We start from the raw sequence: 14,646 nt of genomic DNA, 5'->3' as shown, positions 1-14,646 counted from the left end.
CTCTGGAGGCACTGACCCCGTCTGTCCCGGCTGCGCCTCGAGCAGTGGGGTTTAAGACACATGTCACCTTCCTTACACTCTGCTGACAATCCCTAATGCTGCATGACTTCCAGGGTCTAACTCAGGCGTTAACTCTTTCCTCTTGCTCCGTGTTTCCTCCCTTCTCTCAAGTGGCGTTTATTTGAAGAAAACGTCATTGATTTGGGAAAAAAATCTAGCAGCGTATCACACTCCTTTATCAAAACTAATCTCTTGTCTTAATGCTAAGAGATGGAATCCAGTTCCCATCCTCAATGACATGCTCTCTTCTCAGATCTTATGACAGATTATTCCTTTTTCATCACCATGAAAAGCACAGACGTTTTGCATCTCTGCTGCAACACTGCAGGTCCAGCACTTCAGTTTTTACGAGGCACAAAAAAAAAAAAACTTGGACTGAACTTGTCACCACTGCATTTCTTTCGCCCTGCCAACTCTAATCTTCCCTCTGACCTGTGTTCTCTGCTCCCTTCTGTCCATCTTCTCTACATGAAAAACTACACTTACTGTCCTGCGCTTGTATGCGTCCACAAGCCAGTGCAGTTTCAGTCTACATACTGTATTTTCAGACTAATGTGAGGTCACCATGACCTTTGACCACTGATATCTAACCAGTTCATCTTTGAGTCCAAGTGACAACTGCTCAAAATTTGAAGAAATTACTTTAAGGAAGACTTAATATATCATGTCTGTGACCATGACTTTTGAATACCAAGTTCCAATGAGTTCATGAATCCAAGGAGGTGTTACTGAGATATCGGGTTCAAAAAGCTAAAAAAGTTGATTTATGAGGTTAAATGAACCTTCAACATTTGACCACCCAAATCAGATCAGTTAATTCTTGAGTGAAAATGAATATTTCTGTCAAAGTTAAAGAAATTCCCTGAAGGCGTTCTTGAGATATCGTGTTCACAAGTATGAGACGGACAGATGAAAGCATAAAGCCTCTTGCCTCTGCTGTTGCCGGCACAGAGACATAAAAAGGTGATGCCTGGCTACACCCGAATCTTTGATATAAGACACTCGGGTCTAAAGAATCTCATAGGGCACAATTTTTCACATCTTAAGTTGTAACTTCTGACCTAAAACCTATGCAGGTAAGTGACAAATCCAGCCCCTTGATTAGCTAACCATTTAACAGCACATTCGTTACGGCCGTCATCGGGTCAGGTCACAGCACGAGGGTCGCTGTCCCTCCTCTGACTCCTGCTCAGCATCATCCTTCCTCTCCTGAGGGAACCTCCTGTCTGCCTGGAGGACTTAATCAGACTGAGAGCAATGTGATTCCCCAAATAGAGAGAGACCACATTAGGCCTAGTTAGGAAAGTGCTGACGGTGGACTAATATCTCCTCATCTGTTTATTATGCACCACAAAGACAGTGAGAGGGGGGTCGGAGCGAGGGAGCGGCATGAGTGCTTAATTGCATATTGATGTGGGGAGCTGAGGTACAGGCAAACCCTACCCCCCCTACGTGTGTGTGTGTGTGTGTGTGTGTGTGTGTGTGTGTGTGTGTGTGTGTGTGTGTGTGTGTGTGTGTGTGTGTGTGTGTGTGTGTAATACAACTTGGGGGTAACACACTTTACAATGCACCTGAAATGCCTTGAGAATAAGCAATAACGACACCAAGAATTTCCAAATTGCATCAGTTTGGTCCGGATGAGCTCTTCATGATTTATTCATTAATTTCAATATTAATTTTTGTCTTATGGGGGAGCGCCACAGCTGAGCGCTGAAGCAGCCCACTGAAGAGTAATGATCTCTGCACTCCACTCACAGCCCTCCAGTCAAAACTCAAAAAACGAGCAGTGTGAACACGAGCAGCTCGTAAACACAGCCAGCAGCGGCACGCGCATGTAAACACACTCTGCTCCGAAGCTTTTATCTCCTTCTGTCTGAAGAAGACTGGACTTCCTCTTCTTCTTCTTCTTCCCTTTAATCTTTCCCCTGTCTCCATACCTTTAGGTGTTTCGCAGAGAGAAACGCTACACAGTTAATTCTGTCAAAAGACAAGCAGCGCAGATCTCAACTCGGAGACAAGAGGATGTGGTTTGACTGACGGAACAGAACTGAAAACACAAAAATTCCCCCATAGAGCTTGTGAAATTTTTCCCTCTGTTGATCCTACTACATAATGTGTCTGTTTATCTTTCTTAAACGGACAGAAACTTCAAGTTCATCACTTCTCATCTCATTTCAGAACAAGGAATCTCATACTGAGAAACTGTGGTTTACACATCATGTCTAAAAGAATAACAACAAGTAAGACTACAATATTCCACCTTGTAATAAGATAAATTGAGGTCACATGGTGGAACACTTGTTCATATATGATATTTCTGCTCAATCATTAAACGCTTGATCAACAGGGCAGGATGATATGGCCAAAAGATATATCAAGATATAAAAAATGGAAAGAGTCGATATCGATAATTATCACGATAAATGTTACATTATTATTTTTTGTAGGTTTAAAGACAGATTTTTGCCTCTGAGCAAAGGTTGTGGTTTTAAACTCTTCTTTATGAGATGAGAATGACAAACATATGATAAACTGCAAACATTTTATAATCTAAGTTTGATCAATTATGTGCTAAACCTCCTCACTGTGTATTGTATTGATATTTCCTGGACTTTTCCTACATTGCAATTAATGAAAATTGTATGGCGAGAATTATTGCTATTGTTTTATTGTCCAGCCGTAATATTTATACATATAGAAAAAATTTGCAATGTTCTGTTGGATTGTGGACCAAACTGTTAATGAGGAAAATATGAATCATAGTAATTCATTATGAAAATAATCGAAATGTCTCCTGATACGCACCAGTGTGAACATTGCAGTGTGACCTTAATAATACAAATCATTCAAGATAAATGTCAGTCATCACCACACACGGCCTTGTTTCACTAACCACGGGTCCTCAGTTTACAGCAGGCAACACGTGAAGGCAGGTGGTGATGTAGTGGGATGTGTCGCCCTGGTAATAGGATCAACTGATGTGTTGACACAAGCCAGCAGATGGTGCCAATTCTAATAGTTGTGCTCGCAAGACAGATGCATGTAGCAACCCCCTCCACACACACACACACACACACACACACACACACACACACACACACACACACACACACACACACACACACACACACACACAACACACACACACACACACACACACACACACAACACACACACACAGTCTCCCCCCTGTTGCAGCCCACAACAACTGGTTTCCAGGGACAAATAAAACAATCAATATCTGAACCGCAGCCTTACAATCCATGATACACAGGTCGTAAAAACACACACTGTGCTGTGTTGGTTTATGCAAATATGAAATCAATCATATGCAGGATTATTTTTATACTAATCATAATGAATAGTTATATTAATCTGGTAAAAAACAGACCTGTGATCATGTATGTAACTCGTGTAAACAAGCTGCACTGTGCCAAATACCTTCCTTGCACCATGCACCAGTTATATTACGGAGTGGGTGTGTGAAAAAACAGATCTGATGTTTTTGTGTGGGTTCCTCTGTTATCTGTCTGTAGCACGCTTGTGGGAACATGCGAGGGAGTTCACATGTGTGTGTGTGTGTGTGTGTGTGATCTCTCATGTCCTGCTGTTTGTATGTTAACCACACTCATCCTGTGTATCGAGCCACTCGCCTGGGAACCGGCGTACTTTGCCTCACCCTCACCCCCTGTCTCTTCCTCTCTCTCGCTCGCACTCTCTGCCTCCCTTATACAGCCCTTTGTGGTGCGAGGTGAAAAAGTCACATTTCATCCACGACTCCACGTGCACATGAGCTTTCACTGAGCTGTTTAGAACCTAGAGGAAACATCCCTGAGTGGGTCCATCCCATCCTGGCTTTCTCCGCCGTGTAGTCCTTTTGCACGGATCACTCCGGCAGATGAAACACGGCCTGCTATGAGGAGCAATACGTTTCCCTGTGCAGAATTAGGCCACAGAGAGCAAAAGCGTGTGTGCCTGGGTGAAGGACAGTATTATTCAAACGTGCAGTAAGTGTGCCTCTCCCCATGAGCGGAGAGAGCAAAATGGAATCAAATTAGATCAGGAGAGGGTTTATTTTGGTAAAAGAAAGCAGGATAGGGGACTGAAGTATCAGTTACAACAGAAGACACACTTCTTCTCCTCGGCTCCTTTCGCTGAATCGCTCTGAGGTCAGAGCGCTCTGCTGAAGCTCCCATTTTTCCTTGATCCATTATTCATCCTTCCCCAGTGGAGCTCTGCCTCCATGGCAAATAGGTTTCCACAGCTACACCAGAACCCCCGCTTCACACACACCCGCGCCATACAACACAAACACAGTCACACACACACACACACATCCAGATCTTCCACATATACGATGTCAGACTCTTTTACATCACTGTGACACAACAACCACAGCGCAGTGTGATAGTCACAAATTAGTTCAAAGCAGAAGTGACACAATGATCCAGAGGAGCTGCAGGATTTTGCGCCTGTTGGTGCCGACATAAGCTCATTACGGAGCAGAAACCATAGCAGGCACACATATGGAAGAGCGGGGTTCTTCCTCCTCAGTTCAAGGAGAATCAGCTGGACCAGAGGTTTTATTTCTGCAGATCTGATCAGCACGTCATAAATCAGCAGGGAGACAAAGGCAGAAAATGACTGAGAACAAAACACCAGACACATGCAGGCTGAAGCTTTGTGAAGCAGACAAGCAGAGAGGGAGGTTGTCTCTTCGCTAAGCTGAACTGTAAATTCAACTTAATTACCCTGGTGGGATGGCTCCTCTGGCGGTGCCCATGGAAATGCGCTGGGTGCCAGGCCGGTTCAGGTTGTTCTGTCCGTTGATGGTGAGAGCGTGGTGGCCGTGGGCGGATGAAAGAGATGGCATCACAGGGGAACAGGGGAAGTTGGCAGTGTACAGTGGCAACTGCACCTGTTCAGCTTTGGCTTGCCCACCTCCCACACTTATGTTATTATTGTTGGTGCCGGAGGAGGCGGATGTCGGAGACCAGAGGGAGGTCCCGGCGAAAGTATTGCTCTGCCGCACTACAGTGTGGGCTCCTGTAGCGCCCGTGTTGCCCGCCGTCCCTCCGTAGTGCTTACGCCGCTGAGAGGCCAGAATAGCGTTGGAGGCGGCTCTCGTACTGTTGACCAGGATGCACTGCTGGCAGGAGCAGGGCTGGCCAGAGCTGGCTCCTACAGGCCAGGACTGCGACTTGGGGATGGAGCCCATGATGAGCGGGTAGGCCAGGTCCATGCGTCTCCGCAGGCGTCGCTTGCGCTGGCTCTGCCTGTTGGTCTGACACATGCTGTTGAAGTCGATGAGGTAGCAGAAGCCCAGAGAGGTCAGGTCCAGCCAGGGGTGCTGCTTCTCGTAGGCGTTCTGGATGGTCACACAGATCTCCATGTCGTAGGGCGTCCATGAGCCGTTGTCGTTCTCCCACTCCCACACCACGCCTTTACCCGGGGCTGACGAGGGCTCGTAGAAGTTTCTCTGCACTGGTCTCATGGTGCCTGAAAGCAAAGGACAAGGGAGAAAAGGAACATGAGGCGAGCCACTCTGTTTCTGTGACAGCATGTATATGACTAACTCCACTTGTGAGTCTTAAGTTGGACCACTAATGATCAATGTGCAGAGGATTAGACCAATGATAAACTACTGCAAAGCTTTTTTAGTGCAGATTGTCTATGTAGTTTATCTTTGACATCTGATGACATCACAGATTTCTTTGTCCACAGAAAATGGTTCTGACTTAGGCAGCTGTTTAACTGTTGCAGTCCTTTAACCTGTACTGTAGCAAAATACTGACTAGAGATAAACCAGTGTGAAAACTTTCTATCATGATTGTAGTGACCAAAATTATAACAGTTATCAGTATTATCATTGTAATGTTTAAATGTGCTGAATATGTTCAAAAAGTACTGATACACGAACTGAAGTAATTTCACAAAATTTGACATAACAATTATACAGCCATAATGAACAAAGTATGTGGACTTCAGAACACTACAACCATATGTAAACAAACCCAATGACGTGTGAAATAACACAAAACAAATAAACAACTTCTTACATTAAGTGAAGAATAATCATCCACAAATGTCTGAGAGTCAGGACAAAATATTGTCTCCTGCTGTTACAGTATCAACAAAACAGTATGTAACCGACAGGAATTTCACCATATTATACCATGAGACCCTGTAACTGTTACATCCCTTTATGTGACTTGCTATGGACAGATTGAAAAAGGAATCTGATGCATGATGATTATTTCATTTCATTAAAAATGTATTTGACAATTAACAAAGTAAAGGAATAATCGTTTAAACGATCAACAAAGAGAAGGCATCATTAGATTGATCACTGGTGTCACCAGCCTGAGGCGCTTTAAAAACTGCTTCAGTTGCAAGCTCATCAAGTCAGCTAACAAGTGTTGAGACAGCAACTTGAGCAGCTGATGGAGATAAGGTGCGACACTTCACTACCTGCTCCAGGGAATATGGTTGCAAACTAAAACAGTGGCTTTTAGTTGCGGCGCACCGGCTTGAAAGATCCCCTCACCTCCAGAGTCTCTGGCACTGAACCCAGCTATCATACCCACAATCCCCTGCTGCATAACACAGCACTCTGTTCTGTTTGGTGACAAGAAGGAGTGAGACGTGGAGCCGGCAGCTCTGGACCTTTGTCCCCCTGCTGATGGCCACTCAGCTCCCACCTCCATTATACCACAATTACTGTAGTCACGTGGGACATCAGGACACCTTAGCCAATCCATCTCCCCGCCGCACGTCAACAAGGATATGCAGGCACTCTGGCAGAGAACATCACCCCCTCCCACCGCCCCCACCTAATTTAACGGGTAAATGCACACTCTCCTGCCAGGGAGGACCACGGTGATAATGGAGGGACGTGAGTATGCGCAGAGGATGAATGGATGCGGGAATGAGTGGAAGGGTTGGTCGGCAGCAGTAACCCTCACCCAGCTGCCTGGTGTTGGCTCCAGAGAATAAAATGCATCAGCAGAATCAGCAAGTCTGACCTTGAGTCACTGCTGCAGACGGCTGCTAAAGGACTCAGCTTGATGGCTAATTTCATTTAGAGCTGCTGAGAAGCGTACACACACACACACACACACACACACACACACACACACACACACACACACACACACACACACACACACACACACACACACACACACACACACACACACACACACACACACACACACACACACACACACACACACACACACACACACACACTGTTGCCTGCTCAGTGAGCCAGATGCCCGTGTCTCTCACTTCTTCCGGCAGTCATCGATGCACAACTTTCTTTGCCAGTTGCATCCATACCTGCGCAAAACATTTATTATCGGATTTGATATAAGATGATAATGAAAATAATGATTTCCCTAAAAGACCTCAAAATAAAACTCTCATTGATTTCCTGAAAGTCATCGATTCTCTCTACTTTTATTGTTGTATAGGCTCTTTGACGGTGTCATGTCGGAACCCTTTATTGCTGTGTCTCCTGAGGGATGAGTAAGGTTTGACACTTGACGCATGTTTCTGCCCACGATCAATAGTAACATCTCCCCATGAACAAGATCGTCTACCCACCTGGATGAAGAAAAAGATTGACAAGCAAATTAACTGAGCCTCTCGCATATTGGGTTTCATATGATATGCAACTCTGAACAAAGCATATACATTTTGGAAAAGGATGTTTTGGCAAAGGATATTGGGGTTGGGCCTCTTTTAGTGAAATCTGCAACATGGTGACGTCACTGATGCGACATAAAAAAGTGACCAAAAAGTGACCAGGCAGTTTGTGAACTAGCAAACATTACCTCACAGAATGTACTCTCTCAACATTTGTGGGAGTAATTTAGGGAAATACGCTGATTCACTTTCTTGCAGAAAGGTAGATGAGGGAAATAGATAGCACTGTGATATATCTGTTAAATATGGAGCTAGAGGAAGGATAGGTGATTAGAAACCTCCTGGCTCTGTCCAATACCACTAAAGTTCCCTAATCAACAAGTTGTATTCAGCTTATTAATCAGTCCACAAACAAAAGGGGAAAAGTCATAATTTTGCTCAAGTTACTGGATAAACACAAACTGCAAGAAATACACAAACCTGCTGCACCTAACTTTATGTAAAGGCCCAAACTGCAGATTCAGTTTAACTTTACAAGATGCAACATGTTAGCAACTGAGCCTTAAGATCTCAAGCTGGATGTTTCCTTGTGTTTGCAGCCTGCATGTTGAGCTCCTCTAGCCAGTGGGCCGCTTACTTAAGCAAGGAAGTGAATAAGTGTAAATATTTTTCAAATTATAAATCATTCCTTTAAAATTGAACCAGGAAGCCGGTCTGTGAACTTTTCCATGTTTATAATGGACTGGTTTGGTCATCATTTTAATTTTAACCTTTGTTTTATCGTCCAAATAAGTTTGGCTAACTTGTGTTTATTTAAGCATTTGTGAATTTGAAAACAAGATTATTATTATATTGTATTATTAAAGGATTATTGTTATGAAAAATAAAATTATACAAATAAGCACCAAAGCTCTAACAAATCAGAGTTGCTGCCCCCCATGCTAGCTAACTTCTGGCTGTCGTCTCTGTTTCAGCGGTGTGCGTCTCTCTGGCTGAAGCTTCCGGCCCCGTGCAGTGAGAGCATGTGCAGGGTGGGTGCACGCAGGCAGGATGGTTAATGACAGACAGGTACGCCAGCCAACCCAAAGGAAATGATTGGTCGTGTTTATTACAGTGAGGACCACAGACACTGGCTTTTGTACTTATTTTTCTCCAGATGACTTTATTTATTGATGGCTATAAATAAGATAAATAATGAAAAAATAAACACCCTTAACTTTAATTTACAGCATGTATTTATACTGTATACACACACACACACACACACGGCCACCTAAAGTATGTCTGAGTTGTTGATGTTATCCCCGTGACCCTTTAAGCTCTTCCTAACAGGAAACTAAGCGAGAGTGGCCACTTCCTGTCCGAACCCGTGTGACTTTGTCAGCCATCCATCCTGCCCTCCGCTCTCATCCCTCGTCCTCCCTCCCACACTGTCCTCCAGCTGTCCTTGCCCGACACCAGTGTGGTGCCCCTCGGGTTATCTGTAGCTGTGTGATGTATTGCCACATCAGGCCTCGCTGTGGGACTCTAACCCCACTGTCACGTGGGGGCAAGGTGCGTTCAGGGACACATGGAGTGTCTATCTTTAAGATTTTTGTTTTCCTAGAAGTGGAGGAAGGCCTGAATCCATTTTTTCAAATGGAAGGACATGCAACATTAAACTGCAGCATCCTTGACTGCCCTCAGAGGCCTGCTGCAGGGGCAGATAGCAGATTGGGACACTGATGCTTCCTCGTTCAATTTAGTTGATGTTTTTATCTAAACTGTTAACAAAAGCAATTAATGCACATTTTGTATCTTTAAAGCTACAGTGTCGCCTAAAGATATATTTAAACTTCAAAGCAGAACTCCAGCCACCTTTAATAAGACAACATTAACATTTCTTTGCCATTTAAATTATTTTATATTATGCACAAAAAAGATTGTTATCATCTACTCTTATTCCCTGAATTCAAATATTAAAAACTGATAAGAAAAAGAAGGGAGGAAGTGGTGGCTTTGACATCGAGACACATAAACCACTCTCACTAGGTCTCATCTGAGTAAAACTGCACCACTGAGTGAGCAGTCGATCCTATCTAAATCTGTCACTGAGGTTATTGATGTGCGTGTGTTCCTTCCACACCAACACCTCCGTGGTCAGCCAGGAAAGTGTGATGAAAACCAATAATGGAAATTGTCGGGGACAAACTCCAGTTGTGCTACCAAGAGGTAATACCCGAACAGCTGCTGGAAAATGCACAGGACTGAAGGTTTGTTGTCACAGAAACACTGAGGACTGGTTTCGTTGTCATGGGAGCCATCGCTGCAGGCTGAGAGGAAAAGGACTTGAGGGGGGAGGGTTGCCCATATGTGAACGTTCCTACTACTCCTTTCCCTGAGCGCACAGCGCCAACAGAGTCAACTCATCTCATGTGCTGCTGACGCCAGCTTTCCCCCTCGCTCTCCACCGTCTCTCCTGGCTCCTCACCAAGGCCGTCGCGCTGAGCCGTTCTTTCTCACATTTTCCATTCTGTCACTCACTGGACCCTGTCCTCCCCTCACACAATCGCTTGACTCTTGGACAGAGAGCAGAAATCGGTGTCACTGAATCAGGGCCCGCATCACCTCGTAGTTAATGATCTTCCTCATGCCGCTGCTGTGGGAGGACTGGTAGATGAGAAGCGGCCGGATCAAGCGCTATAATATATCCTTATAATTGACAAGCCTTTCCAATTTCCCCGGGGCTCCGGTGAGCCTATTAAAACATAGTGCTGCATTTTTCCTTTTAACTACAGAGGGAGAGAGGCCAGTTACAGGTCCAGCATCATACTGCTCAATGCTGCCTGAGAGGTATTTAAAGATAACCAATCTAAAACAGGCAGACCTAGTCATAGTGTACACTGATATTGGTGTTTGAAAAGTGAAGGAAAAACCCTTTAAACGAGAGCTCCATTAAAAAGTAATATTCTATTACATATATTATGATTTTTTTCCCCCAGATAATCATGTCTGTGAAGATTCAGTTATTCAGGTCTTTGTATTTCTATAGTCAACAGTGAAGACGGGAAATATGGGACGAGAGAGCAGGAGTATGTTATGTGATGTCCATCTGTAGAGTTTACCCATAATACTGTGATTAGAGAGCTCATCAGTGTGGTTCCTAAAGTAAAAATTCCATTCATTTTCTAAATAGAGGTTTGTATTATCAGCCATGATGTTATAACCATCCAAGGTAGACTCGCCACAAGCTACAAGATTGTGAAGAGACGTTATATGCGCCTGTAGAAGCCACAAGTCTGTATTATATCAACTGCGTTTTTAAGAGAATCATGTTTTATTCACGATGTCGAAGAGGAGTACTACACGACCCACAATCCTCAGGTGTAATAGCAGCATCTCTCATTGGTGGGGCTCGCTGTTACCATGGAAATGTTTAACACAACCACAAAAATCCTCTTGGCTGCGGTCAGATAGTTCAGTGTTGCATTATGTTTACCCACAGAGATGAGATGAGGAAAAGAGTCCAAGGGGGTGAAAATGACTACAACAAGGTTAAAGTCAAGAAGAAGCACTGGAAGTCCATGCAAAGGGATCATTCACAATGGTTTATGGGATGCGTAGTTCCATCTTAAAATAATTATGTATACAGTCTTATATCTTTGCCGTTTTCCAATATTTTTTTCTCTCCAAATCAAATTTGATTTATCTTGTTGCCGCTCGCCCTGGTTCTAGGCCTTTAACTTCTTATAAGGATTTTCTGTAACAATGGAGATAATGAATTGAAAATGTACTTCCTGAACCAGACCCATGCTAAAAGTGGGTGAAACAGTGAAAGCATGAAAAACCCTCACTGCATCAGTGCATGGCAGTTATTCAGTAATTCAAATGGCTGCTGATTAACTTTCAGCCCATCAAGTACCTGGTTTAAGCACCAGTCCAGATGAGTCAGATTCAGCTAACGGGTGGTGTACAACAGACAACTAGATTTGGACCATTGTCATTGCAGCTAACATGACCCAAAGTAACAACTTTTACAACTTTTCACAGAAAATGTTCTATATTGTGAAATGTATCATTATCTGGAAATGAAAAAACATATATTGCATATGCAAGGTTGGTCATGTCGCACAGCACTATGTGGTGGTGTGCATGTCATTTTCTCACAGACAGTTGGGTAAAATAAGGAACGTGTCCCAGATACCTGCAACACATACTCAGTCTGTAACAACACACACCAGCTCTATTAACCTTCTTTATACACTCACTAGTTTGTACGATCTGTACAATCAATAATGCAGAAAGTTCCATGATTTGTGACACTTACTATTATCAGTTGTATCTGGATAATAAAATTTGGATCACGTCTGTGTTTACGCATCTCTTCTCACATGACGTCTTTTCAGCCGATCATACTTGTGATGAAGAACGTGACCTGACTCACGAGCACGACGACAAGCATCACTTAGCCATGGTCACATGGACTGACCGTTTTGAACCACATTTCGGAGCAGTGTTTCAAAACAACTGCTCTTCAGAATCTTGACACAGCTTCGAGACATCGGTATTGAGCGTCCTATCCCACTGCGTACAATCATTTTCCTCAAAATACAATCATCTTAAGCGTTATCCGGTATGATACATACATTTCCCATCTGGCAACGCTGGCCGACACAATAATGTTCATTTCTACTTGGACTCAAGCCGCAGAGATGCAGCCACAGCTTTTCACTGTTGTGAAAGACATTTCTCTTCTTTATATTCAAACAAGGCAGAGTACACCACAACATTGATCTCAATCTACTCTCACCAGAAACCTTTTTACATCATTGTTGCACTGCGACTGATCCATCTCAAGCTACATAAAGCAGAGAGGCCGTCCTTCTCTAAAGGGCAATTGAAAGCCATTCTAGGAAACAATGAAAACTGCAAACTTAAGTAGAAGTGAAGGATATAGGTGAAGTCAAAAGAGTACAACTACAACAAAACATGATTTGTAATAAACCTCACAAAAAGGTTTACTACAAACTGCACATCGAAAGAGGTTAAGCTTGCTGTCACACCCACACACACACCCACACACACACCCACACACACACTTTTCTTTTACCAGTCCGTAGATTTTGTTCCTCATTTTACTGTTAATCAACTTTTGTTCAGACTAAAGATGTACCGAGCTGTAAGCAGCACAACATCAGTGCTGGCACAGAGCATGAAATAACATAATACAGCCTTCATAATATCCTACATGTGAATGGTGAGCGAATGATGAATATGCTAATAAATTCTACTGTATGGGGGGGGGAATAAAATAATTGAAGCGCGTTTGATGTTTTCACATAAACCCCAGAGCACAGCGTGAGAAAAAAGAAAAATCAGGACTTTCATCTTCCTAAAAAGGGCCTTCACAAACAATAAACTCAAGCTGGCTATTAGAGTTGATGAAGAAACAGAATAATGTTGCAGAGCAGTTAAAAATTCATCACACGCTGAAAGAAAACATCTGGCTGGAATCGGAGAAAGTAGGAATATCACGGGATATGAAGTTTTTTCGTTTAAACCTGCGTAGCTCCGAGGCTTTAGATGTAAGAACTCTCCTGCTCAAAAGGTTTTGTCGTACCTGTACATCAAAGTCGGAGAGATCTGTAAGAGCATTATCTGCTCATTAACCAATACCCAGAGATCACAGACCATAATAATGAGGACGACAGTCTGGCATTAAGCTGGTTTAACAGCATTATATGTTACAATATCGCAGCTCCCCTGCTCCATCACACGCTAAAGCTAATTTTCTATACCAGGAAGACACTTTCATTTTCACAGAATGCACTTCTTTATAATAAGGCTACAGTAGAGTGAATAGTGACTTGGATTCCCCTAAGCGTCCTTGTCTCTTTGTAGGCAAATGTGATGGATGAACAAAAGCGGAGGAGCAGCCGCTGGTTGAGAGGCGGGGGGGGGAAACTGATGGAGGAGAGGGGAAAGGAAGGAGAAGGCAGAAAGAAAAGAGAGAGAGGGGGGATTGAAAAGGATGACAGAAGGCAGATGCGTTAAAGGAAAAAAAGAAAGAAAGAGGGGAAGACAAAGAATAAGAGAAAGGGAGGGAGAATGGCACGGACAGAGGAAAGGTGGGAGGAGAGAGAAGAGGATGAAGATGGAGGGGGTAGACTGAGAGGATGGAGAAGGGCCAGACGGAAGGGGGAGGAGGGAGAGAAGAGAAGGAGAGGAAACGCTATGTGAGCATGTAAGGAGGGAGAGAGAAGATTCTGAAGGTGATGAGTGAGGTTTAATGCCAAACAACGATAAAAAAAAAAAAAGGGATGTCTCACTCCTGCCCGAGCACACAAAGTGTACACTGCAGTAAAAACAGTCCCGCTAATACAGTTTTGCTGCCAGCAAGACAAAGTGGTGAGGGAAAAGTGGCCGAACTCCCACTGCAGCCACCCTCATCCTCATCCTCAGCCCCTTCAACTCTCCAAACTCTCCCACACCCCAGCACGGGGAGCCGGCCAGGTATTGTGCTCTTGTGCAGAGTTTGCACTTGGTAACCCCCAAAAAAAAAAAAAAAGACAGCGTGGATAAAAAATTGGATGAAACTGCCAGCTCCTGTACTGCAGTGAGGCCAAAAGACCCTGAAACAACCTTCTGACTCCGTGAATGTCGTGACTGTCTCTGCCAAGGATGCTCTCTGACTCACTTTGTGCGCGTACGACCACCACTTCTATCACATGCGAGTGTGTAGCATGTGTACGTCCGTGTCAACGCGCTTGAAGAGGTGAACGTGTGCATACAGTTTCAGCGCACAATTGCTTCCACTTCACACCACTCCAGCCTCATCGCGTCCAGCAGGATGCTCGTTAGCGTGTCAGCGGCATGCAGCGCCGACATTAGGGCGAAAAAGGTAGGAGGCAACACACACACACACACACACACACACACACACACACACACACACAC

General features: G+C 44.0%; 1 protein-coding gene across 3 annotated transcripts in view; it reads right to left on the bottom strand.

Moving 5' to 3' along the window:
* dtx1 (deltex 1, E3 ubiquitin ligase) overlaps positions 1–14,646 on the bottom strand; it is a 46,418-nt gene that overhangs the window by 15,220 nt on the left and 16,552 nt on the right. For all 3 annotated transcript variants that reach the window (XM_035166546.2, XM_035166547.2, XM_035166548.2), the window contains one exon: positions 4,812–5,559. In XM_035166546.2, coding sequence (XP_035022437.1) covers positions 4,812–5,559 — 748 coding nt within the window. The remainder of the gene's footprint in view (positions 1–4,811; positions 5,560–14,646) is intronic.

The sequence above is a fragment of the Hippoglossus stenolepis genome, chromosome 9 (assembly GCF_022539355.2).
Source record: "Hippoglossus stenolepis isolate QCI-W04-F060 chromosome 9, HSTE1.2, whole genome shotgun sequence".
In the NCBI taxonomy this organism is placed as follows: domain Eukaryota; kingdom Metazoa; phylum Chordata; class Actinopteri; order Pleuronectiformes; family Pleuronectidae; genus Hippoglossus; species Hippoglossus stenolepis.
The sequence above is the reverse complement of the archived record's forward strand: the minus strand, read 5'-3'. Positions and strand labels throughout refer to the sequence as shown.